Source organism: Terrapene carolina, unplaced genomic scaffold (genome assembly GCF_002925995.2).
Source record: "Terrapene carolina triunguis isolate 2854851 unplaced genomic scaffold, T_m_triunguis-2.0 Scaffold58, whole genome shotgun sequence".
Taxonomy (NCBI): domain Eukaryota; kingdom Metazoa; phylum Chordata; order Testudines; family Emydidae; genus Terrapene; species Terrapene triunguis.
In genome coordinates this window covers 41,563,865-41,591,466 of record NW_020664409.1, presented here as the reverse complement: position 1 = coordinate 41,591,466, position 27,602 = coordinate 41,563,865, and the positions used below count along the sequence as shown (strand labels likewise).

Below are 27,602 nucleotides of genomic sequence, written 5' to 3'. Positions count from 1 at the left end.
GATTTTAAAAAACTTGAATGTTTAACTACATTCAAAAATTCATATGCTTGTTTTGTTAAAATATTATATGTTTGCTGTTGAAGGGAAAAAATCCAGAATACCTAACGTTGTTGTTTTAGTTAAATAAAACAATTTAAATGTCTGTCTGGTGATGTTCTCCTCCTAATACAGCACGGCAAGAAAATCCTCCAAATATTAATGATTAACCTGTTGAATTGGAGATAGCTCACCTCCCAATAACTTCATAAATATTTGCTTCAATGACCTTTGGTAAATGAAATAACCAAACAATCATTCATTTTCTGATATAGCTGTAAAACTAAACTGAAAAGTTTTCCAAATAAATCACTTAAAAATGTATAGTGTGTACCTTCTAAAAATGAAACCTACATCTACCTCTGAGTCGTGAAGAATATGTATTAAGGTTATAACAACCAACAAGAATGCACTTGAAATCCATGATTAATTCGAGTCTTCCAGACTAGTGATTTAAATAATGATTTAAATCAAATCCTCCCTGTGCTGGTCCCTTTTTATTTCTGCTATCTAGTTTTTGAGATGGGATGACCAGAACTGAATACAATATTGAAGATGATGGCTTATTATCAATGTATATAATGGCATAATACTTGCAGCAGCATCTCTCTCTGTATATACAACTTAACATTTTGTTTGCTTTTCTGTTCATTGAACAGATGTCTTTACTGAGTTTTCCACAATATCGGCTAAAGCATTTTTTCTAAGCTACCTTAGAAACCACCAATGAGTATTTCAAATCATTCTTTCCAGTGTACCTCACCTTACACTTATCTACATTGAATTTCATATGACAATCATGCCCAACTGTCCCTCTCAGCCAGGGCCTTCAGTAGCTTCTCTTCTCATACTCTGCTAACCTAAATAACTGTGTCATCAGCAAATTTTGCCAACAAAACTGCTTTTCTGGATTGTTTAATATATTAAACATCCATCCTAGCCTGAATCCCTGGAGCACCCCAGTATTTATCCTCACAGTGCTTGTGGTCATTGTACATTTATATGGGCCTAACCTCTTACTCTGTCTCCTTACTCTGTGCTGTTAGTAGACAAGATATTGAAATTTATAAGGGTTTTGTTCACGTAGACTTGGAGCCCGATCCTGAAAAACCACCATAAAAGTACTGAGTGCCTGCGATGCCCATTTAAGCCTTTGAGTGTTGCAGACACTAAGCACCTTGCAGAATCAGATCTCTCAAGAGCAGGGCTCCTGTACTGGTTGATGCTGAGCTCTGCTGATAACCTGCTTCTTTCAGGACATGATGTCGTTCATGCCAGGGCTGCTGTAATAGCCTCGAGGACATTTATTGTGCGAGGCTTTCCCATAGGACAACATCATAGAGCACATGCAAGCAAACTAAACAATTAAAGATGCAAGGAAATCCAAAATGAGTTTATGATAACCCAGCTACTATGGGCAAAAATGGAGTCCTTACAGTGAGATTCTTTAACCTGCCCCATGTGATGTACAACACCTTCAGAAGGCACTTTCTGCCATAAGCCTCTTCATCCTAAGTCGGAGTGAGCAAACTACGGCCCACGGGCCATATCCGGCCTGCAAACCATTTTAAGCCAGCCCATGAGCTGCACCAGCAGCTCGGCCCAACTCCAGCGCTCCAGCCGGGGCCGCACCACGTGGCTCAGCCCCACTCAGGCCGGGACGCTGGGTCAGGGCCGGACCACGTGGCTCAGCCTTGCTCCAGCCGCGGCGGGGCTCTACCACGCAACTCCCGGACGCCGGCACGGCGCCACTCCAGCTCCTACATGCTTCAATGGGAGCTGCAGGGGCGGTGCCTGAGGATGGAGCAGCGAGCAGAGCCACCTGGCCGCGCCTCCGCGTAGGAGCCAGAGAAGGGAGGTGCCACTGCCTCCGGGAGCCGCTTGAGATAAGTGCCACTCGGAGCCTGCACTCCCTGAGCTTTTCCCCACGCCCCTACCCCAATCCCCCTCCCGCTCTCCAAACCCCTCGATCCCAGCCCGGAGCACTCTCCTGGCTCCCTAAACCTCTCAGCCCCAGCCCAGAGCCTGCACCCCTTCCCGCACCCCTGATCCCCCTCCCGCCCTCTGAACCCCTCGGTTCTCAGCCCAGAGTACCCTCCTGCACCCCAAACTCCTCATCTCCAGCCCCACCCCAGAGCCCACACCCCTCCTGCACCCCAACCCCAATTTTGTGAGCATTCATGGCCAGCCATATAATTTCTATTCCCCGATGTGGCCCTCAGGCCAAAAAGTTTGCCCACTCCTGTCCTAAGTAATAGGTGGGCAATGGGATTTTATTCTGAGTCATCCTCTCACCATGCCCAGAGACCAAATTAATATACCAAGTGCCTTTTGGTGGAAAGGTGGTTTAGCCAACCCCAGCCTTCACAGTGTATCACTTCAAAGCAAAGTAGCTAGAGTTAGTAGGGAAAGAAAGCTCCAATCACATAGATAGAAGAGAAAAAAAAATAAAATTAAAAAGTCAAGCCCCTTCACCAGTCTACATCCTTGCTCACAAGAATGGTGCAAACATATGGCAACCGCAGGCATTTGTATACAGATCAAATGCAGCTGGCAGAGCCAAGTTGAGACCCACCAATCTTGCCAGTGCCCTTTGAAATTGATTCATCATGTAACTCCACTATGACACTTCACTGTCTCCATCATCAATCGTTTGATATTTTAAAAAATGAATAATGCATCCTATGAAAATAAGCAGAGAAAGAAAGAGCTAAGTACATATGTAGATGAGCAATAAAAATGGGGAATAAACAATAAAGGAGCAGAAAATTATGAAGTATAACATAAAACACACATTTCACATTTTCAAGGACTCAGATGGTGGAAATGAGAGAGAGATGATGGCAGCTGGAAACTACAGAACATTTTATAAACAGTGAGACTTGCCAAAAACAGACAGAAGGGCAGCAACTTGTATTTCGTTCACTGAAGATAAGGAACGTTAGGAGAGGTTAATTTGAAACACAGAAGCGAAGCTGTGTGTAGTTATATATACACACAAACACGTGGGTTTTTATGATACAGAGAAAATAGTCTGGGAATTTGAAGATAAACCTATCTTTTCTGGAGACTGTCAAAATATATTTAATAAGTATTGTTAGTCTCAGAAGGAGAGGGAGGTTCTGAGTTTCAAAAAAAGATAATGAAGAATCAGAGGGTTACGCAAACCGAACATATGGAAATGTGTGACTAATCAGGACATTTCTTTGACAATAAAGCACACTACATTAAAACTGAAGAGTGCAAGAATGCCAAAACAGATACAGACTCAGAACGAAGGTAGTTGCCAGTAATCATACTATATGCAAATCTATGCAGATGACTCTTTACTACCCTCAGAACTCAGTATCTTTTTGCTCACAAACATAGCCAACCTCAACTTCGCATTTCATCTAGATGCCAAGAAAAAAACCAATTGCAAATTATGCCTCAGAACTCTGACATTCTGGTGTAACAATAATCTGTATATTACTGTTTACTCAGTAACAATGTCTCTTACAGAGGTCTCAGCCACAGTTTATTCAGCCCAGAATATGGTTATTATCTCACAGGCAGAACAGGAAGCAATCCCAAGAGAGCATCAACATAACACAAGAAAAATGGACCGCATCTGTATATAGAAGAGACAGATAGATTCTGCAGATAATGCTAAATATATTACTTGATCTAAAAATCTAAATCCAAAGGGGAGATCTAGAAAGAAAACTAAGGAAAAGCTTCTGCTAGAAAATTGTTTGTTCCACAAGATCTATAATGCAGCAAAACAAAATGGTAAGAGTCTTTTACAGAATTAAAAAAAAAAATTGACAAAAAAAAAATCGACAAAACAAAGGTACTCTTTCCCTCCCTCCCCCACCCCCACCACTAATGTAGGAAATACACCAAGTAAGACTGCAGAAGTACAAACATATTTTCAAAGTGAAATGTGATTTGTCTAAATCAAGCAGTCAATTGGGATAGCTATATTCATTCTAATACACTGTAGTGTCAAAAACAACAATGGAATCCAACTTGGCAGAGCTGAGATGCAAGAAACTAAATGAAGAATTAAAACAGAATAATCAATCTGGCAAAATGAAAAGATAAGGCAGGTTTTAAAACCAAGCTACAACAAATTAAAAGAAAAAAAGAACATCTGAAGCAAACAGCATCTTTTAATTGCATACATATTAAACAAGTACAACTAAATTTATTTTCATATAGCATCTGTCATACAAGTATCACTACCAAATGCTTCAGAACAAGTTACAAAGTTGAGACATTTATAAAGATCATAATACAAAGAGGAAAATTAAAGACACCCTCCACCCCAAAAACTAATGGCAAGGTGAAGAAAATCAGCTGTAGGCTGTAATCAGCAAAAGCATGAATGAAGAGCAGCCTTTTTAATAGGCTTTGAGTATTTGAAAAGATGCGAAATGGTACAATCAAGCAAGACAGAGGAGGAGAGGAGTTGGTGGAGGGGGGAAAACAAATGTAAAGAAGCAGATGCCTTTAGACCTACCTGCTAATAAAAATAAAACATGTATACCTCTCCCCATGAAAAATAGGAGAATTGTGGAGTATTACAGATAAACATCGTAAACAAGTAAACAATAATTTCACATGACACTGTAGTGATTTTAAGTTAAACAGGAAAAGTGAGTCTTTTACAAAATTCTTAAAAATAAAAATTGCTTTACCGTGAAGATCTTGCACACTGGCCAGGTGCAAATATTTAGTCATGCATATAAAAGCCTGATTGTAGGGGTTCAAAATGGAAATATTGTCTCAACTCCAGTTACAAAAACATCCCAAATCCTATGCTATCATTCACCCAATGTCGAGAGAACAATGGTAATATCCTGCACTTCTAAAGCACTTTTCATCTGGGAATCTCAAATATTTTACAAATAATAATTAGACCTATAACGCCCGTTATAAAACTACAGATGGGAAGCACAGACAAAACAATTAAGTGACTCATCGTACGTCACACAGAGTCAGTGGCAGAATTTGGAATAGTAGTCTGAAGTCCTGCTCCCTGGTCCCTTACTCTAACCATTAGATCACATTGCCTCCCTACATACAAGGATAAGGAGATTATGTCCCCGTAGGAAAAGAGAAAAATGACACAGAAAATATGAGGTCAACAATCCAGAAGAAAAAGGAGTAGACACAAAAAAGGAAATTATTTTAAAAAAATAATAAAGTAGCACTCGACAAAGATTTTTAAAAAATAAACAGACGGATTGCAATTTTTGGTTAAAAATACAGTGTGTGTGGGGGGGCTAATCATGGGAGAGAACAATAAAGGAGATACAACAGTAAATGCTGTTTTCTCCCACACCCAACCCTTTATTGTAACATGCCATATTTTTATTAAGAAAGGAGGAAGGGTGGCTAGGAAGGAGGTAGGGGTTTGCTTGGGTCCATCATCCACCAAAATCATCCTGCTTATAACTCCCTGCATGTGTCTAAACCAAGAATTTTAGGGTATTGTTCCTCCATCAATCTAGCCCAGTGGTTATCAACCCGTGGCCTGCAGGCCAATCAGCACACAGCTGTGGCCTGGAGACATCCTCAGGGCTATACAGATAGTATATATATTGTGTGGATGTGGCCCACATAACAGAAAGCTGCATATGCGTCCCACAAAGGTAAGTAGGTTGAGAAACACTGATCTAGCCCCAATGCTGCTCCACCGATGGTGACAGTGTTATGTAGAGTAGCTTTCGCTGTTCTGGTACTAGCATGTTGAGACTTGACATCTGTTTTAATTTGCAATTATGCAGTGCTGCACTCCACTACTTGCTACTCCTGCGGTACTAGTGCATTGTGTGGACCTATACCACAGTTCCTAGCAGGGGTCCCTTAAGAGGTTGATTGTAGGAAGAGCATCTCTCAGTTAGAAAAGTGTTGTACCAAACTTTTTATTTAAACATGAAATTAATATTTTCCAAATGTAAATAATAATATATTTTGTAAAATTAAATTGACTCAATATTCCATATAAAAATCCCTGTTTTTTAAACAAGAGAAAAAACCCAACAATGGTTACTCACCTTTTGTAATTGTTGTTCTTCAAGATGTGTTGCTCATGTCCATTCCATTGTAGGTGTGTGTGCTTGCCACACCTGGAAGTTTCTACCCTCAGCGGTACCCGTAGGGGACCGGCTCTGGCGCCCTCTGGAGAGGCGCGCATATGCGCCGGTATAAGGGGCGCTGACGGCTCCCTCCCTCCAACAGTTCCCTCTTGCCAGAAGTCTGACAGAGGGGAAGGAGCAACACATCTTGAAGAACAACAATTATGAAAGGTAACTGTTTTTTCTTCAAGTGCTTGCTCATGTCCATTCCATTGTAGGTGAGTTCCAAGCAGTACCTTCGGAGGCAGGTAGCAGTTCACGGATGTGTCATTTGCAACACAGCTGTGCCAAATCCAGCGTCATCTCTGGCTTGCTAGGTGATGGCGTAATGCGTCGTGAAGGTGTGTACTGACGACCATGTTGCGGCTCTTCAGATGTCCTGGATGGGAACATGGGCCAGAAACACGGCCGACGACGCCTGAGCCCTTGTGGAATGAGCAGTTATTAATGGTGGAGGCACCAACTGGGCCAATTTGTAACAGATATGGATGCAGATAGTGATCCAGTACGAAATCCTCTGAGCCAACACTGGAAGGCCATTCATTGTCAGCCACTGCAACGAAGAGATGAGTTGATCTGCGGAAGGGCTTAGTATGCTCAAGGTAGAAAGCCAGGGCCAGCATGACATCTAGGGTGTGTAGACACCTTTCCTCATTGTATGTGTGGGGCTTTGGACAGAACACTGGGAGGAAGTTGTACTGGTTGACATGCAAGTGCGACATCACCTTTGGCAGGAAGGCAGAATGGGGACGTAGTTGGACTTTATCCTTGTAGAACACCATGTATGGGAGCTCCGACATAAGAGCTTTAATCTCGGAGATTTGCCTTGCTGAGGTAACAGCTAGAAGGAATGCGACCCTCCATGACAGGTGCAAGAGACAGAAAGATGATAGAGGCTCGAAAGGAGGACCAATGAGCCTGGAGAGGACCAGGCTGAGATTCCATTGGGGAACCAGATCCCGGACCAGAGGAAACAGTCTCTCAAGGCCCTTCAGGAACCTGATCGTCATCTCATGTGAGAATACCGATCTACTGTGGACGTGAGGGTGGAAGGCCAATATGGCCACCAAGTGCCCCTTGATTGATAAAAAGGCCAGGCTCTCGGGCTTTAAATGCAGGAGGTAATCCAGGATGGATTACAGAGATGCGCTGACTGGAGAGATATTCTGCTTTGACGCCCCGCGGGAAAAGTGCTTCCACTTTGCGAGGTAGGTAGCCCTAGTGGAGGGCTTTCTGCTTTCCAGAAGAACCTGCTGGACCTGACTGGAGCAGGCCTGCTCCTTGGAGTTCAGTCATGCAGCATCCATGCTGTGAGGTGGAAAGAGGTGAGGTTCAGGTGCAGCAACTGCCCCCCATGATCCTGAGAGCAGGTCCGGATGGTCGGGAAGAGGCCATGGAGCTGCTACTGCCAAGTCCATGAGCATGCCAAACCAAGGCTGACAAGGCCAGGCCAAGGTGATCATAATGACTTGTGCCTTGTCCTTCTTGATCTTGGAAAGGACCCTGCTGATCAGTGGGATTGGCAGGAAGGCATACATCAGAGTGCCGACCATGACAGAAGAAAGGCATCCGATAGCGAGCTGCAGTCAAGGTCTTGCAGAGAACAGAACTGGTGGCATTTTCTGTTTTGCCTGGTGATGAAGAAGTCCACTTGGGGAGCTCCCCACCTCTGGAAGAGCATCCTGATGACCTCCGAGAGGGGGAACCAGTCATCATGAGAGAAGAAGGACCTGCTGAGGCGATCCACCATCATGTTCTGAACACCGGAGAGATGGGAGGCTTCCAGGTGGATCGCATGCTGGATGCAGAAGTCCCACAGGTGAAGGGCTTCCTGACAAAGGGCCGATGACTGGGCTCACCCCTGTCTATGTAGAATATAGAGGCCGTGTTGTCTGTCAGCACCTGTACCACGCAACCAGACAGATGGGAAAGGAACACCTCACAGGATGGCCCTGAGCTCTCTGACATTTACGTGGAGTGACAACTCCTCTCACAACCACAGCCCCTGAGTCTTGAGAGCACCAAGGTGTGCTCCCCAACCGAGGCCGTCAGGGATACCGTGGGCCGTGGAGTTACAAATGGAATACCTTCCATCACTGGGTCGGACCACCATTGGAGGGAGGTGAGTACCCAGGGAGGGATCATGAGGAGCCCGTCCAAAGGGATCTGGCTGGGGAATAGACTGACAACAGCCACATTTGAAGGGGCCATAGCCGCAGCCTTGCATGTCGGATGACATAGGTGCACGCAGTGAGTGGGTGTGCGGTGACTTGGGTGATCAGATCCGACATTGCCCTGAACCTGGTTTGTGGTAAAAATGCTCTGGCCTGATTTGAGTCAAGGACAGCTCCTCTGAACTGGGACCAATGTAGATTTTTGTTCGTTTATCAACAGACCCAAACCTGATAAGTGGTTCACAATACCTCGACACTGCACTGCAGCTGCTCTTTGGAGCGGCCCTTAATGAGCCAGTCGTCGAGATAGGGAAAATCTGGATACCCTGATGTCTGAGGTAGGCTGCGACTACCGCCATGCACTTTGTAAACACTCTTGGTGCTGTTGCTAGGCTGAATGGGAGCACAGCGAACTGGTAGTGTGCCTGAAAGACCACAAACCGTAGAAATCTCCTGTGGCCAGGAAATATCAAAACGTGAAAGTAAGCATCTTTCAGATCGAGGGTGGCGTATCGGTCTCCAGGGAGGGAATGATGGAGGCCAGGGAGACCATGCAGAACCTTCAACTTTTTGAGGTATTTGTTGAGGTCTCACAGGTCTAGGATGGGGCGTAGGCCCCCTTTGGCATTAGAAAGTACCGGGAGTGAAATCTTGTCCCTCTTCATTCTGCGGGAACTTCTTCTAAAGGCCCCAGCCACAGGAGGGCTTGCACCTCCTAGGTGAGCAGTTGCTCCTGAGAAGGGTCCCCGAAGAGGGATGGAGAAGGGGGGTTGGAAGGAGGGATAGAAAGAAATTGGAGGATATACCCCATTGCCACCGAATTGAAGATACAGCGGTCTGTAGTTATGGTGGTCCAAGTGGAGAGGTAAGGCAACAAACAGTGGGAAAATAAAGGGTGAGACAAATCCTGGTTGCAGGCTGTGAGGTCACCCTTGAGCGTCCCCTCAAAATGAATGCCTGTTCTTAGGAGGGCCGTGGCTCAAGCCCGAATGAGCCCCCGCTGCTGGCAGTTGGCCTTGGTGTTGCCTATATCCTCTGCTCTTCCTGTGATACAGTTCCGCTCTAGCCTGGCTCGTGAGGTTTAATTCTCTTCCTAGCGTGGGCCAGGGTGTACAGACCCATGGAGCAAAGAGTGGTCCTTGATTCTTTCAGGCCATGTAATCTGCTGTCTGTTTGTTCAGCAAACAGGACCGAGCCATTGAATGGGAGATCCTAGATGGACTGTTGGACTTCTGCCGACAGGTCATACAACTGTAGCCATGATGTCCACCTCACTGATACTGCCGATGCCATTGCCCTGGCTGCGGAATCTGCCGCATCTGAGAAGGCCTGGAGGGAGGCTCTCGCAATTACCCTACCATACTCTAGTATGGCACTGAACTCCTTAGTGTCCTGTGGGAGCGAGTCAGCAAATTTGGCCGTGCATTGCCACACATTAAAGTGATACCTGCCGAACAGGGCCAGATGATTTGCTATGCAAAGCTGTAGGCTGGCTGAAGAATAAAGTTTCCTGCCATACAGATCAAGTCACTTCATGTCGTTATTCTTGGGGATTGAGCTGGGTTGCCCCTGCCTGTCACTCTCATTGGCCTCAGTGACTATTAATGACCTGGGGACTGGGTGTGTATATAAGTACTCAAACCCTTTTGCAGAGATGTAATACTTGTGCTCTGCGCTCTTAGAAACAGGGGGCAAGGATGACTGGGTCTGCCACAGGGCTTTTACAATTTTGACCACCCCATAATGGACGGGTATGGCCACCCTTGCTGGGGCTGCTGCGGCCAGCACATCGAATAGGGAGTCCGCTAGTTCAGACATCTCCTCCGCCTTCAATCCCAGGTTCACTGCCACCTATTTAAGCAGCTCCTGGTGGGCTTTTACATCATCTTGAGGCACTGTCTGTGAAGGGCCTGCTACTGTCTAATCAGGTGATAAGGAGGAGGAGGCCAGCCCAAGATGAGGGGCGGGTTCCCCGTCCCCTGCCTGGGGAACTCCATGAGCTGGAGGAAGTGGCTCCTGGGTCCCCTGGACTGACCTGACGTCCGAGCCAGTGGCGGGTGAGACATCGAGGCTGAAGGTCTTTCTGATGCCCCTGAGAGTAAGCGCTGGGCCTAAGGTTCCCCAGCTTGGGGACATGCCCGGGGGTTATACATTTGCCAGGGCCCTGTCACGTAATTGTAGACTGGCCCTGAGGAAAACCTGCTGATTGTGAAGGTGGTGGTAGCTCTCTGGGGGCCGTCAACTGCTTACTCTCAGAGCCCGAGAAGGAATGATCTTCCTCTGGTGACCACGTCGGTGCCACCATAGGGTAGGCTTTCCCACTATATCTGGCGGTCTCATGCCTGCCATTTTGGGAGCGGTACCAGGTGCTCGCTGAGCCATGCCGTGTATCCAGCAACTGGTAGTGCTGCCCATAGGCACAATAATAATCCGGGGAGCAATGCCACCTATTTCGAGGACCGTGTGCAGGCTCCAGTGACTGTGACCACGGGAATCGTCTGCGACACTCCAGTGACCGGAGTCGGGGCTCCCGTGACTGGCGATGGGGTTCCGAAGAGTGGTGCCAGGATTCCAGAGAGCACCGAAGAGGCTCTGACGGGTGGCGCCTGGAAACCGGAGAGCGGCGTCTGTCAGGTGACCGCTGTCGGGGTTTTGGTGACCGGTGACATGCCTTGGTGGCCCAGTACCGTGGATCCAGTGACTGATGTTGGGATCTGGGGGATTGGTGCCTGGAGTCCAGCGTTCTGTGCTGGGAACTCGCTGAGTGGCCGTGGGTCTGTGATCCAAGGCACGGCTCCGGAGGTTGCTGGCACGGCCCTGGTGAGTGAGATGGAGCCAGAGTACCGTGCCGAGGGGGTAACTTTTGAAGGGGTGCCATTGAAGGCTTTCCCCTAGAAATGGTTGGGAGGGAGGGGTCCTTGGGCCTCTCTTCCTAAGGAGTAGGCGGCACTGTGAGGGAGAAGATGTCCTTTGCCACTTGAAAGGCTTTCAGGGTAGACGGCACCATGAGGTACCACGTGCCTCTACCACTCCCTGGAATAGGAGGCAGACTAGACCCAACAGGCAAGGCTGCCATCTGGCTGCGCTCCAGTGACAGCGAGATGGTCCAAGCCGGTCTAGTCTTAACTTCTCCCTTATCCTTGCCATTGCAGGTCCCCAGGGAGTGCCCCTTTCCCACGTGATTTCTGTCCCTTTTGGCTGGTACTGGTGACATGGACTGGCGCTGGGAGATATCCGGTGCCGGGGGAGGCGCTTCCTGTCGATGCCAAAGTACTTGGTACCGAGTCCGAATGTGCCAGCTCTGAGGCCGGTGAAGCACAGACTCTATGAGGAGCACGCGGAGACTAATGTCTCTTTCCTTCTTGGTCCGGGGCTTGAATCCCTTCCAATGCGACACTTCTCACCAATGTGGGACTCACCCAGACACGTCAAACAGCTAAGATGCGGATCACTGATTGGCACAGGCTTCTTACAGCCCTCGCACGGCTTGAAGCCCGGGGAGCGTCACTGGGCTAAACCCCTCGGGGGACTATCAACTAGAGTATACTAAAATTTGTTAAGTATCAGAGGGGTAGCCGTGTTAGTCTGGATCTGTAAAAAGCAACAGAGGGTCCTGTGGCACTTTTAAGACTAACAGATGTATTGGAGCATAAGCTTTCGTGGGTGAATGCCCACTTCGTCGGATGCATGGGCATTCACCCACGAAAGCTTATGCTCCAATACATCTGTTAGTCTTAAAAGTGCCACAGGACTCTCTGTTGCTTTTTTAAAATTTGTTAGTCTCTAAGGTGCCACAAGTACTCCTCGTTCTTTTTATTAGGAACTGTTAACTATCACTAAGTACAACTATTTACAAGAGAAAAAGTTCAAAGAATCACTGAATGAGAATCACTTACTAGAGCAAGAGGAGCAACCCCAACACTGGCAGTAAGAAGGAACTAAGGGAGGGAAGGGGCCAGCAGCGCCCCTTATATGGCACATATGTGCACCACTCTGGGGGCGCCAAAGCCAGTCCCCTATGGATACCACTGAGAGTAAAAACTTCCAGCACCGATGCATGTGGCAAGCACACACACTTACAATGGACTGGATATGAGCAAGCACTTGAAGAAGACACTCGAGACTGCCTGCTCTGCCCCATATAAAACAGAAAACTCATATACATAAAATGACAGAAGCTGCACTAGCTCAAAACAAAAAGAGAAATCAGAAGTACAGGACACATGGCACACTATCCAGAGTGGTCGCTTGTACTGACAGGCTGTAGGAGGAAGTGCAACTTTGGCAAGACCAATTGCAATAGCACATCTTCAGTAATGAACTTACAGTCTACAGCTAACACTGTAACATTGCAGTGCCCCAATGAAGGCTATAACCAAGCTGAGCCTTGATCCAACCAGGAGCAATTTCAATAGTTCTCTCAAGACCTGTGCATTGCAGCAAGCACTTACCTGTGTGGATGTGAGACATGTTACAAAGACGCGTGAGGACAGCTTGCAACAAGGGCTTTAATAACCCAGCACAGAGTGAACTGCTTCCACAGCAGTAAGCCTGAGTGTGCTAGCAAACACCGATTCACACTTTTTAATGACTGTGAATAGGTTTGCAGAGACTCAAAAAACATGGTATTTAAACAAAATTTTCACATCATGGTGTTTGCGCGGCACCTAGCATGACAGTGCCCTGATCCTGACTAGGGCCTCTACTGAAATGAAATAAAATAAAGAAATACATAAATAATTTTTAAAAAGCAGCAAGAGGGCCATTAACACATTGTTTATCTTAGCTGAAATGCACTGAACTTGACAATCATCCCAGTTAAGAGCTTGAGCCAACTCCTATAGTCTTTCCATTCACTTACATTTGAAAAAAACAAAACAAAAAAACACTAGCATGGTTTTGAGAAATCTCTCACAGTTGCACTGCCACTAGCACAACTTTACTACTGGGAGCAATAGTGGGAAGACTAGTTTAGACTGGGCATGAGTATATTTTCCAACATGTCACTTAACAGTGATCTGAGCAAGTTGGAAATATGAAATTTGTCAAAATATTGTGAACACTGAAAAGCAATCAGGTGTGAAATCACTATCAAGAGATTGACTTCAATAGCCATTGAGAGATAAGTATGTACTGAGATTAGGACCACTGGATCAGCAAATTAAATTTTAAGGCAGCCACTACATTGTTCTGTAGGGTAAGGTAAACATTTCAAAAGTGCCCACTTGACTTAGGAACCTAATTCACATTTTCAAAAGTGGCATAGGCATTTAAGAGCCTAAGTCCCATTAACCTGTCAACTGACTTTCAACGTACCGTGTTTTTGAAAATGTACCATAAAATTAATGAAGAAACACACCCATACAAAACTGAATTTTTCCACTTTTGTAACTGCTGTGAATTGAAAAATTGTACATGAATCATGCACTATGAAACTAAATTGTACCATAAAGAAACTTGAAAAATGCTAAGCTTTTAACACTAACCAATAAAATCAAAGGTAAAAATCAGTTAAAGAAAGAAATATACCATATGACCTTCAATGACTGGACACAATGGGGTGCCATTTTAATGGCTTTTTTAATGTGCCCAGTTGTGGCTAAGTACACAAGACATATGGCACACTTCAGCCTGTACTATGAATTTTTCCTCCTAGCTTGTGTGTTTCCATCACAACTTCAAAATTATTTCAGTGTAGTTTTTGAATGGGTAAACATTTACATGAGCAATTATAATGAACAACAGAAAGCTCAGTACCTACCCAATGATAAAAAATTGAAAAAGAACAATAAAAAAAGAGAACATTAGTACAACCAGCTAAAAACAAATATAAATTGGGAAGGTATCTGGGGTAAGATATCTGTTACACAATAATTCCACAGAGAAAAATGTAAAATGAATCATGTGAAAACAATACAACACAAAGGATGAATTCTGAATAGAAAGATGTCATAACACAGAAAGGTTTGTGAGGCACTGCAGAAAATGTCAAAGCCTTTGCCTGAAGTACAGATGCTGCAAAGAAAGCCATCAAAATGATGGGTTGTACTACTAAAAAACGCAGTGTGAAAAAGAAGCTGAACTTGCTCTCTCCTAATACAGCAGGGCTGTATGTTAAAACAGTATTAAAGTATTAATAAAAATGACAAAAACAAGCTGACAGAGTGAGAGCTGCCAAACCATCTTCGTCTCATCTTATTCTGCTCAAATATTGTAGCTGATATGTACTATACATCACCTTCTCTCAACACTGCTGAAATACTTGAGTATCTCAACCTAAGCACAGGTAATTTCAACAGAAAAAACATGTTTTAAAAAAAAAAAAGGAAGTTACTTTTATAGATGTTCATTTGTCTTGAGCTAAGCGGAAGCAAAGAGTTTTTCAAAATCAAGTTTTGTAGGTGACTGGTCCCTAAAGCACTTTGCCTATTTGAAAGGAATATATGAAGTCAAACTTATTTCATTTCAAAAATGATCTGCACATTTTTTCAATAAAGCATTCAAAAGGAGTTTTAGCATGGAGACTTGCTCTAGATGTGAAGTGCCAACATTAACCCAATCAAATGGGTCAATGACGTGAATCAGAAACAAAATATTCTGTAGGTAAAATTGACCTGAACATGACAGGATGTTACAGTGTCTTAGATCACTATTACTGGCACTGACTCCCAAGACAGGCTTCAGTTCTGGTGTCACTGATCTACAAACAAAAGTGCTTGAGAAAGGTCTTGACTCATAATAATTTTTGATTAAGAGGAGACATTATGTAGTATCTAGTATCAAGCATTTGTTTTTATGAATCTTAAATATTCACATGCTCTTGTGAATTATTATATTATTTATGTATTTTCCTAATAGTATTTAAATGTAGAATTTTTTGCCCTACTGACTACCTAGCTCTTGCCGTGAACGGTAAAGGTGACCTGAATTCAAACCAAGAGATTTCTATTTTAGTGGCTAGGGGAGACTTACTTTCTGCTAGGCCATTTACTATTGCTCATTTTTGTCTTAAATTTTCTGGAGCTGATAAGATCTGTTGACTAATATATGCTGGCAAGCATATAAATATGTATCATAATAATATGTATTATTCTCTCTCATATATATATTGTGACAAAGTTCCTCCGCTATCTTGTGGGTCCTGCGCTTATTGGCGGATTTTCTTGCCTCAGAGATTCACCATGTGGGTTGGGGAACAGCCCAGAGACCTTCCCCTCTGGAAGAACCCACAGTCCAGGTCAATTGGGAGGTTTGGGGGGAACCCGGGCCCGCCCTCTACTTCAGGTTCCAGCCCAGGGCCCTGTGGACTGCAGCTGTCTATAGTGCCCCCTGTAACAGCTGCATGATAGTTACAACTCCCTGGGCTACTTCCCCAGGGCCTCCTCCAAACACCTTCCTTATTTTCACCACAGGACCTTCCTCCTGGTGTCTGATAATGCTTGTGCTCCTCAGTCCTCCAGCAGCACACCCTCTCACTCTCAGCTCCTTGCGCCTCTTGCTCCCAGCTCCTCACACTCGCACCACAAACTGAAGTGAGCTCCTTTTAAAACCCAGGTGCCCTGATTAGCCTGCCTTAATTGATTCTAGCAGCTTCTTCTTAATTGACTCCAGGTGTCCTAATTAGCCTGCCTGCCTTAACTGGTTCTAGCAGGTTCCTGATTACTCTAGTGCAGCCCCTGCTCTGGTCACTCAGGGAACAGAAAACTACTCATCCAGTGACCAGTATATTTGCCCTCTACCAGACTCCTGTACCCCACTGGTCTGGGTCTGTCACAATATATATTATACAGACACACACAGGTATACATTAAGCACCAACAACAGTAAGCACAAATATTGTAACTGATATATCTTAAACTAGCTCATACAATAATCTTGTTCACTTACGCTAAGTATCCCATAATTCCTTACATCTGCTAAAGTAAGCATTTGGCATAAGCGGATAAGAAACTTGTCAAAAATCAAGATACATTTGATCTACCTTCACTGACCAGTACATGGAATGTTAGTATCCAAAACAAAGATAAGGAAGGAACTCATGGGTTGCATTTTAGTGTAAAGAGATGTGTAATTTGTAAAATCATATAAATAATACCATCAAATGTGTAACTGGGGGGAGCACACCTTCTGTGTGAGGTGCATGCAACATTGCTACAAGGGACAGCTCCTTGGAGTCTGGTAGCATAGACCTTTTTCCTGTACCGTATTAATAACCTGACTAACATTAATTATTAGATCCCTTGAGTATATTTCATAGACCAAAATATGGTCAAGCAATTGACTATAAAATTTATCAACAGCGCAGAAGCCCTGGGAGCCCCACAACGCAGACTATGGGGCCCCAGAGCTACCAGGTTCCCTACTCCCGAGCAGTTTGCCAAGGAGGCTGCCAATATGTCAGGGACACAAATGTTTTCTGGGACCAAGGCTCTGGGGAAGCCCACCAGGCAGATTGCCCCAGAGCCAGGGCTCAATTCCCTTTCATGGAGAATCTCAAAATATTCGTTTCCCACCCCCCTCCCAAATCATAGAAAAAACTAATTTCAAAATAACAAAATCTTCTGGGCAATGGAAATACTTTTTTCCACCCAGCTCTAGTTCCAAATTCTTTTCATGATATTTTGAACACAAAGAATGCTGCATGAGCATCTTTACTGCTGAAATAGAACCTAAGCAACATGCAACTTGGAACTGTTCAAACATATAAGTTGTGAATAGCAGATGGCATTCACACATAGATATTGTTCTAACAAACATTCTGGATGTTAAGATGAAGTTGATTTTAAAATGTAGGGAACAAGCATACAGTCTTTACTCAGGCAAAATTCCAGTGAGAATAGGAAAGAGTACACACAACAATAGCGTCGTGGTGTCCAACCTTTTCCAATGCAGGGACCCCACCCCTAAGCCTCTGCTCCCATTTAGCAAGGGAAGGGTGGGGTGGTTGTGACTCCTCAACACCAGCTCATCCCCATATTGAGAACATCTATTCTAAAGTGCAGGATTTGGTCCTAAGCCTTTTTTTGAACAAGAGGTTGGTATAAACACAATTAAATCTTGAGTTAATTTGGGGGTATTTTTTGCTTAACTAAAAAAGGCAACTCACTTAAGTAATGGTTGCTAAAAATGTTTGGATTTGTATAAACAAATGCATGACAAGTTTCAGCCCAATGCCATTTAAGAAGGTGGAGTTATATAACTAAGGGCAGGTCTTCACTACGGGGGGGGGGGGGGGGGTCGATTTAAGATTTGCAAATTCAGCTACGCAAATAGCGTAGCTGAATTCGGCGTATCGGAGCTGACTTACCCCGCTGTGAGGACGGCAGCAAAATCGACCTCCGCGGCTCCCCGTCGATGGCGCTTACTCCTACCTCCGCTGGTGGAGTAAGCGCGTCGATTCGGGGATCGATTGTCGCGTCCCGACGAGACGCGATAATTCGATCCCTGAGAGATTGATTTCTACCTGCCGATTCAGGCTCATAGTGTAGACCTAGCCTTAGAAAAATGGTGTTTGTGACAGAAATGACAATTGACTGTTCATCATATAGTTGTTCTATCTAGAGCAGTAATAAAGTGTAATTGAGCCTGCACTTACTCAATACTATATTTCATTGATCACCATACATGAAGACAAATAGTATTGATATATTGCATTTACATAGCATCTTTCATCACAGCACTTCATATAGTATATCCATATAGAACTGATGAAATGCAGCCATATCTAGGGAGGACGACACCAGCCAACTATTGATTGCACAATAGTATAAGGCCGGGAAAAATGTAATTGCATATAGAAATTATCAGACAAAAAGTTGTGGAAAAAATATCTGTGGAGTTTGGATTTCTCTAGCATTAGCAAGTAAGTGTACAGGTGTTCCCAGAGATGGGCAGAGAATGGGCAGGCATTTGCTTGTGGTCACTGGGCACTTAAAGCTTTCCTACCCCCAAATAACAAAGCTTGCAGGAGACTGGTGAAATATGGTGTATATGAGGGCAGCAAGAGATACTGCTCAAGTGGCTACCAGGGCTCCAATTTCCCACTTCCCCTGCAGAGAAAGGTAGGGTCACTCTAGCTTTTCTGCTCCTGGTAGCAGGGGGCCCTCTGAAACAATGACACATGAACACCCTCAGACTATGTCTGTCTAGGCCCCTCAAAATCCCTACCCCTCTCGCTCCCGGGCGGAGGGTGGGATAAAGGAATATCTTCCCTGGTATTCACTGAGTATGTCCACACTTCGAGCTAGAGGGGTAAACCATGATTTGAGGAGATGCACCCACACTAGCTGTGACTGAGATAGCACACTAAAAATAGAAGTGTAACGGCTATACTCATCCACATTCAGCTTGAAGTACAGACATACCCTTCCTGGTTCTGGGGTTGGAGGAGACCGAGACAAGAGCGTGGCCTGTGAAAACACAGAGAGAGCTCAGCTCAAAAAAGCCATGTTGGTACAGGGAATGGAAAAGAGCCTGCCAAGAGAAGTCCAGCCTGCCTCAGTGGGAGAGATTAGGAAATCAGAAACCTGACAGGCCTTGCGTCTCACTCCTTCTCGCCCCCGGGAGGTGTATCAATGCCCAGCACTCACCCCAAACAGAAGATGTGAGAGAGTGTCATTACTTTGATCAGCCCACTCCTGTCGCAGCCAGGAAGATGCCTTATGGGGCACCTTTTCAGATGTCACATCAGGAAACACCCACATTTGGTATTACAACCTCTGTAAAGTAAAGGTCAGGGACAGGCCTCCGGAACTTCCATCCTCCAAGAGACAAGAAACCCTGAAATGATCATTCTTCCAGCCACCAAATCTGCCCACTATTCCCAAATATATGCACCACCCCTGCTTTCCAAACGCACATAAAAGAAAGAGCCTGGGTTTCTGTTCAAACACATGAAAGACAGAAAGAGGCATAGGGAAAACATGAGACCAAAGAAAAAATATTGCTGTAAGAGTATGAGGCTGATGGTGTATTCTTTTAGTAACTACTTTTCTTGGCCATGGAGTTGAGTTTAGTTTTGTGGTACTGTGCCTGTTGCACTCACATGTATTATACCAAAGTTTATTGAAACAAGAATGAGAAGGAAATGTTTTTGAAAAAATTCTTAGTAATTTAGGGCCTAGTTCAACAAACATTCTTGTTTTTCATGCCAAAAGCCATGCAAAACTCAAAAAAAAAATCAATTTTCCATGGTACTGAGCATGAGTGCAGTTTTTATTGAATACATTATCTTAAATGAAGGTAAGGCAGTAACTCAGTACTGTGGTCCCTATCTTTTTATAATCTTTACGTTAGGAGGCTTGTAAATAATGCCAGTAGTTTTACAAATTGAAGTGTGAATGTTTAGCTCCGACTGGATTGGATAGGAAATAGGATCATATCTAACAGACAATTTATCTCTTCTGAATCACTAACTGAAGGCTGTTAGATAACTGAAAACTATCAATAAAATTTTAACTGCATCGCAAATTTAAATCTGTTTTTCTGCCTGATGAAAAACTGTCCTTTTTAATTTTGTTGATAGCAATTTTAAGTGCATCTGAGGAGAATGAGAATAAATAATTCTACATAACTTCTGATGCAGATCTGGCTTTTAATGTTCAACTTCAAATACTCCCTGTTGACAAAGCATATAGTTTGAAGAGTCCTTAAAATATAGTATATAATTTGTTAAGATGTTGGGTCAATCAATTGCTTATATTGTTCTCTCTATCTTTCTGTTGTGTTTTTGTGGCATCTGCCATCTTCACAAAAACTGAAGAATGAGCCAAGAACCTCAAGAGCGAAAGCCATGAGTCACAACAGTTTGACCTAAGAGCCGGGCTCTGTAGCTTGGGCTGTAACAGACTCAAATCCTTTGTGGACTGAGAACAGAGAGGAAATGTAACTCACTGACTATTTGCATACAACATAAGGCCCTGATTCAGCAAAGTACTTAAGCATGTAACTAAGTATGTAAGTACATGCGTAGTCCCATTGAAGTCAATGACTATACATTTGCTTAAATTAGGCAAGTGTTTAAGTACCTGGCCTAAATTACTATTGTTCTAACTGCTAACAATATGCTGGAGAAGATACAGAGAGGCTCACCTACCCCCAGGAGCTTACAGTCTAAAGGACAGATACAGAGAGGACAACACACGTTGGGAAACCCGAACTAATAACTTGAAAAATTTATCTTCTCTTCCCATGCCCATTCCCATTATCTCCAGTGGAGTGGGTGTATGACTAGATGAAGTGAGCACTGGTGGGGCTCAAGCAAGAAGTGAGTCTTTTAATAGGGATATGAATGAGATGAGAGGCTGGAGTCCTCGTGCACTGGAACTGAGAATTTGTTCCAAAATAGGCTGAAGTGTGGAAGAAGGAATGGAGGTAGGAGTGAGAGAAGGTAACAAATTAAGCATTGAGGCTGATGTTGTTGGCAGAGCGCAGAGGCTGAGGGGAACACAGAAAAAAATGACATGTGGAGTGAGATTGTGTGGGTCCTTGAAAGACAAGAAGTTTAAGCTTGCTATAGAAGGCAAAGGGGAGCCAGTAAAGGGATTCAACTGGTTAAGAGGGTAATCTGACCGGCTGCATTTTGGACAGGTTGTAATTGAGTGGCTTGGGTTTCAGGGAGGTCATAGAAATGGAGGCAGCAGGAGGCAGGACATGATCTGGACACAAGTGAATGTTAATTAAAACTTGCTGATGTAGAATAGCTAAGAAAAACAATTATTTTACAAGTTTCATTCTATAATGATTTTGAGTGGAATCAAGTCAGACTTTGTAAATATTCCAAAACACAAAAAGTTTTATGAGTAAGGAAGCACATGTTTTATGTTTCTACTTACCTGCCTGTCTACTTCTGGAAGCAAAAGCAGGAGGTATTGTTGAAAATGCTGAGGTAAGGAAGCAAAGGTGTGTTTGTTTATTAAAGCCCTCAGGTTAGTGTTCACTAGAATAGATCCTGGTGTTTCTATGTCAATATCCTCAGCTTTGGTCCATTTCAAATGTCCTGGAGTAAACAAACAACACATTTACCTTTACCACAGATAACAGAGGGAACAGGAACAATAATTTTTCTCAAAAGTTATTTATATTTTATATAGTATAGTGCACTCCAATAAGACAGAGCTTTGTGAAGGGGAATACAGCTTTCTTCTGGATTCTATGAACTTCCTTTTATACATCCCAATGTTCACTTCCTCACCTTTCACGGCATCCATGTTCCAGGCTACACCATGACCAATATTCTCTTTCTTTAACTAGAAGTCAGGATATCTTGATTTAGCTGAACAAGTAAATTTTTCTGTCATTTCACCAACATATTTTTAAGCATCTACTGCTAAGCAAAATTAGCTCACACAAGACTGAATGTTTGTTAGAACATATGTGGCTGCCTGAAGAGGCCCAAGTGGGTGAAACTTTATTACACAGAATGAAGTTTTTATTTGTGCTCCTGCACCTGCAGTACATTGTTGTCCACCTATCCTATTCATTTACTTTTTCTATGTATTACCACTCTTCTGTATTTTTATTCGCTCTTAAAAAACCCTCAGTGCATTATCACAACTTGAGACATGTGATCACAGAGGAGAGACTGTCTAATTTATTAGTGATATATTAATTTTGTGCAAATTAATATTTTTCTGAATTTTCATAAAATCTAAAAGATGTAAATAGCATACTGCAACTGCAGACTAACCCACTAAGAATCTGTCAAATGGGATAAGAAGACTCATTAAATTAATTAGATGACCAGTCCCAGCAAGTCCAAAAGAACATGCAAGTTCCAGGTGAGATTAAAAAAAAATACATTTGTACCCAGAAGGTTCAGTAGAAGTGTGCAAGACAGAAACTGCTGAGGCCAACCACCTGAGATTCTTGTTTGCTTAGACTTTTAATATTTCAAAGGTCCTGCAAAGGGATGTTTCAGCAAGATCACACCCAAGCAACAAGGTGAGTCATGCCCGAGTTCCAAGGGAATTTTTTTGTCATTGTTAATAATGAGAATACTCAGCACTTATACAGGGCCTTTCATCTGAGGATCTCCAAGTGTTTTGTAAGGGAGGGTAGATATCCCTATTTTACAGATCTGGAAACTTGGGCAAAGAGACCTTAAGAGACTTGTTGAATGTCACTCAGTATGAAATGTAATATGAATACAAGTACTACAATTTAATTTTTTTGAATTTCTTAAGAGCCTTACTGTTTGGTCTCTGCTGAAAAGCTATGATAGTGTCCAAAACCTCATGGAAAGGGAAAAGTTTGCAGCCAATTTGCAAGTTCAATAGTTTTCCCCTTTGAATGAATAGAGAAACTCACAGCCTCCCATAAATTTCCTGCAATTTCTTGTTACTTTTCAACAAGCAATACTGACTGAATGAGATAAGGGTTAGTTTGTCTTCAGCATAGTGTAACCTTATACAACATATGCTTTGAACATCCTGCATTTCAATACAGCAAAAACTCCATTAAAACCATTGAATCCCCCGTTATGAAGGACAATCATGTGGAAGAAGTGCTCATTTTAATGAGTGCATCACATTAAATTGGCTTCACCATCTGTTCCACCCACTAACTATACATGCAGAAAAAACATAATTCCCAAGTGTAATACGAGTAAGTATGATGTATATGATTTAAATGCAGGTTTACATTCCTTTCTTTTAACAATGTAGGATGCATCTGTCTTCATGTTTTAGGTGCAAATTGGAGAAAAATTGTTCTCCCCTGCTAATATCTTCCCCTTCGATGGAAAAACCTCATGGAAAGGGAAAAGGTGCTCCTAAAACTAAAAATGAGTTTTATACTGCAGAGTTGCTACTATAGTATCTTCTCCAGAATCAAAGTTTCTGAGGTGGACAGAGTGTGTGATGTCTTGAAATTGCAAATAGCCCAAGAAGCTACAGAAAAACCAGGTTTCATCTTCACAGATCTGGGGTATACACATGTTGTGTTGGCGCCTTCACCCTGCTATCAACTTCAATTCAGTATTACTGCAGAGACCTAATGAATTAGTAGGAGTAATTGCTTTCACAACACAACATATCATCCCCAGAATAAAGTGCCGGTAGAATATTCTTGGTAGAAACCTTGAAAAAGACATGCTTAAAAATGTGTTCAGGAGGATGCCAAACATTGAGATGAGATGATACATCTCTTCTTTGCTTATAGAGAGGTACCTCGGGCAACAACCTTTCCAATTATTTTATGACCATCAATCTAGGGGACCCATAGCTATCAGAGAACTGGAAACTGAGGTCAGATCAAAAATAGAGCCCTGCAATTATAGAATACACCCCAAAGATGAGAGAAACTCACTCAGTTTATTGAGTTGGCAAAGGAGAATCTAACACAAGTCCCAATAAACCAGAAGACATGGTATGATAACAGGGGCATGGGAATTAAATATAAACCAGGTGAAAAAGTTTTGCTTCCGCTCCACAGCAGTGAGACTAAATTAGTAGCAAAATGGCAAGGACCATGTAGTCATGAGACTGATAAGTCCTGTATATTATGCAATTACCACAGCTGGTAAACAAGGGCAAAAATATATTCTGTGAATTTATTCAAAAGGGTGGATTGAACCCCAAAGTGGTCAGAAAGGTTTTCTTGCAGGGCATACCACAAGTAAATCAGAGAGTGCAATAGAAGAAATATGGGAGTTTGGGAGAGTCTCTGGGAATTCAGATAGTTAAGCAATGTCTGGAATTGAACCAGGCACAGCATTGGGATTTGGACCTACTCTTAAAGGTATATAGCAATTATTTTACTAGAACCCCAGAACACACTGATACTTACTCACACAATAGATATCGAGGGCCATAAACCCATAAGACAAAGATTCAAGCGTATATCTGAATGGATGAAACCTTTGGCAGAGGAAGAAAAAGAAAACATGCTCAAATTAAAGGTTCCTGAAACCTCCAGAAGCCCATGGCATTCCCCAGTGGTTACCGTGCCCCCAAAAGACAGGGGAATTAGGTTCTGTATAGATTTCAGAAAAATTAATGCTATCTCTACATTTGATAACTATCCAATGCCAGGAGTTGACAAAATACTGGAGAAAATGGACATGGAAAATCTCTCTTAACCGTACATCTAGACAAAAATTACTGCAAGATCCCTCTAAACCCAGCATCGTAAAACAGAAGTTCCAACACCCTAAGGATTTTTTTTATTTAACAACAATGATATTTGGTCTATATGGCCCACCAGCCACTTTTTAAAGATTGATGGATAGTCTGCTGAAAGACAATGTATGAAACTGAGTCACATAACTCGATGATGGGCTGTTATTTAGCAAGACTTGGGTGAACTATATGGTAAACCTATGAGCAGCAGTCTAAGGCTACATCTACACTACAGCCAGGATTGACACTCTGAGATCAATCCACCAGCGGTCGATTTAGCAGGTCTAGTGAAGACCCGCCAAATCGACAGCAGATCGCTCTCCAGTTGACCCCTGTACTCTACTCCTGATGAGAAGAGTAAGGTAAGTCAACAGGAGAGTTTCTCCCATCGACCCTCCAGCGGTGTAGACCCCGCGATAACTCGAGCTAAGGTACATCAACTCCAGCTACGTTATTCACATATCTGGAGTTGTGTAGCATAGGTCAACTTACCGCGGTAGTGTAGACATAGCCTAAGAATTACGTATAGCAATCAATATGAAGACGTTGTTTAGCAAACAAAGAAATAAAATATCTTGTGGGTTGTTGTTGTTGTTTTTTTTCCTTCCAGAAAATGGATTCATAAAACTAAAACAAGACAAAGTCAGGACACTAAAGGAGACCAAGGTTCTTACCACCAAAGGAAAACTTAAATCCTTTAAAAGGTTAGCCAGCTACTACAGAAAGTTTATTCCTAATTTCTGAGAGGGTTGCTTCACTAACAGATCTCACCAAATACATGTCAAAAGGACTCAACATTGACTGCTGAATGTGAACAATCCTTTGTGGAGATAAAGAAACAATTATGTTATTACCCCATTTTACATAGCCCAGTCTTTGAAAAAACATTTATTTTGCAAACAGATGCTTCTAAACTGGGGATAGGAGCAGAGCTGAGCCAAGAATTTGAAGAAATGGAACACCCTATTCTGTATGTGAACAGAAAACTGTTCTCCAGAGAACAGAAACACTCCACAACAGAATAGGAATGTCTGGCTTTTGAAAGGTTACTTTATCTCCTCTTAGGATCAGATTTTACATTAATTACAGATCATCATCCACTAAATTGAACAATATGAAAAATATTTGGTATTTAGCACTACAGCCATATAGCTTCAAATTAATGCATGAGTCCTAAAATCAACATAAAAATGAGGGTATTGTGTCTCATTATGGGATGGAATATGAAAATGTTATTCAATTAGCAGGTTTTCTCCTGACAAGTAGTAAGAATGTGCCATTCTCATTGGGAATAAGAAAGAGAAGATTGGGAGAAAATACAACAGGAGATGAGAATACTTTCCAGCTAGTAAAAAAGGTAATGCAGCAAGCAGTAGCTAGTTACAAAATGGCCTCTTTGGGCTGGCTCTGTCAAAGCCATTTGACTTGGCTCTGTCAAATTTAAAAGGCCAGTTGCAGAAAGGCATGCTAGGAAAGAGATTCCTATATGGAGGCAACCCTGCGCAGTTCACAGGGATGAGGTAGCCATCAAAGGAGGTATGCTACTGGGGAAGAGCCTGCTTTTGCATTGATAAAAGCATCAGCATATTAGTGTGACAAAAGGAACTCTCTAAAGGGAGATTACATTGTTTATAAAAAGTTCAGTATTATAGAAACAAATGAAATACTTTAGACATCCCAAGTCCTACTCACCTAAACCAGACTTTTTTAATCTCTTTAAGTGCTGACTTGTTTGTTTTCCAGTTGGAGATTTTTGCCCATGTTTCATTTCTTTATCAGAACTGTCTGCTTCACCATTTTTAGATTCAGATCCTTAAAAATAACAACAACAAAATATTACAGGGATGCACATTCTTCCTCCTTCAAAACAAAAATAGTTTGTTTGTTTTTTTAAATCAAGAGCAACATCTACTTTATCTGATACTTGCTGAAAGGTAATATACCTTTTTGGCCACTATTTGATTCCTGAGCACTGGAGGAAATGGAAGGAAAAGTTCAATAAATCAAGTAAGTCGTGAAAACTAAAATTTGCTGAACACTGCAGTCAATCAAGATGTTCACTAATCCACTATAAATAGTGCTCTGCTATGATACTCAAGAAATACCTTTAAAAATAATTAAGCTCCATATTATGGAGTAATAAAGCAATCAAAGGAGAAAAAATCATTTCTTTGCAAAGTAACTTTTACAAAAGAGGTGTACCTGGAAAATACAATCATCGATCTGTTATAAATGTGGATGTACATCTCTGTAGGATCCTTTTAAAATGAAGCAGCTAACAACCAGAACTAAAGGTCAGGGTTGCACCGTGATGATAAGAATGTTGCCAGAACAAAAAAGCTAATGCAAAGATCTCTGGTATTGCAATGGAGAACTGAGACACAAATTCACACTCACAGAGGAGCTGTTTTTTGATGGCGTTGAATGCCAGCATGTGGTCTTCCATTAGAGTTCCACAGCCAAACAGAAATGTTACTTTGCATTCCCTTAAAGCTGCTGCTGCTATCAATTATCAGTTTATTATGTACTTTCAGTTCTTTAATAATAAAAGAAAGAAAAAAACCCCATCTTTGACTCACTAGATTTGGTAAGAAAATAAAGAAGTTAAACAAAACTACTATGTGGAAATATCATTATTTGCAGCAATTCTACATTTTGTATGCTACAGATTCATTCAGAGGAAGGCTTTGTGACTAGAACTGATATTTCACACAGTCCTTTAGCTATTTACCTGAAGGTGAATCCGACTGCTCATCAGACACCTTTAATGGTGTCAAAACAACACGAGGAACAGTCTTGTTTACCATCATTGAGACTCCATTTCTTCTTTTCTGCTGTTGTCTTAAAGCCTATAAAAATAACAAAACATAAAAATGCAACAAAAATACTGCTTTTAAGTGGATTACATGAGACATTTGCCTATCATTAAATTGAACCTCCTAAGATAACTACTTTACATAGTTACTGATTTTTCAGACTTCACACTAGTCCCCTTTATGTCATTTTCTTTTAAAAGCATAAAATCAGGCTTTTGGTTTTAAAGAGAAAGAAGATGCACCTTAGATCATTTTCCAATACAGTTTTGACAACAAAGAAGCATATAACCGTTTGCTCTACCTTAGCAGCACAACATGATAACCCATGGAATT

The 27,602-nt window shown here is 42.6% G+C and overlaps 1 protein-coding gene across 2 annotated transcripts in view; it reads right to left on the bottom strand.

Moving 5' to 3' along the window:
* ASXL3 (ASXL transcriptional regulator 3) overlaps positions 1 to 27,602 on the bottom strand; it is a 151,587-nt gene that overhangs the window by 38,800 nt on the left and 85,185 nt on the right. For both annotated transcript variants that reach the window (XM_024192869.3, XM_026661865.2), the window contains 3 exons: positions 27,185 to 27,302; positions 26,146 to 26,265; positions 21,169 to 21,332 (listed from right to left, as the gene is read on the bottom strand). In XM_024192869.3, coding sequence (XP_024048637.2) covers positions 21,169 to 21,332; positions 26,146 to 26,265; positions 27,185 to 27,302 — 402 coding nt within the window. The remainder of the gene's footprint in view (positions 1 to 21,168; positions 21,333 to 26,145; positions 26,266 to 27,184; positions 27,303 to 27,602) is intronic.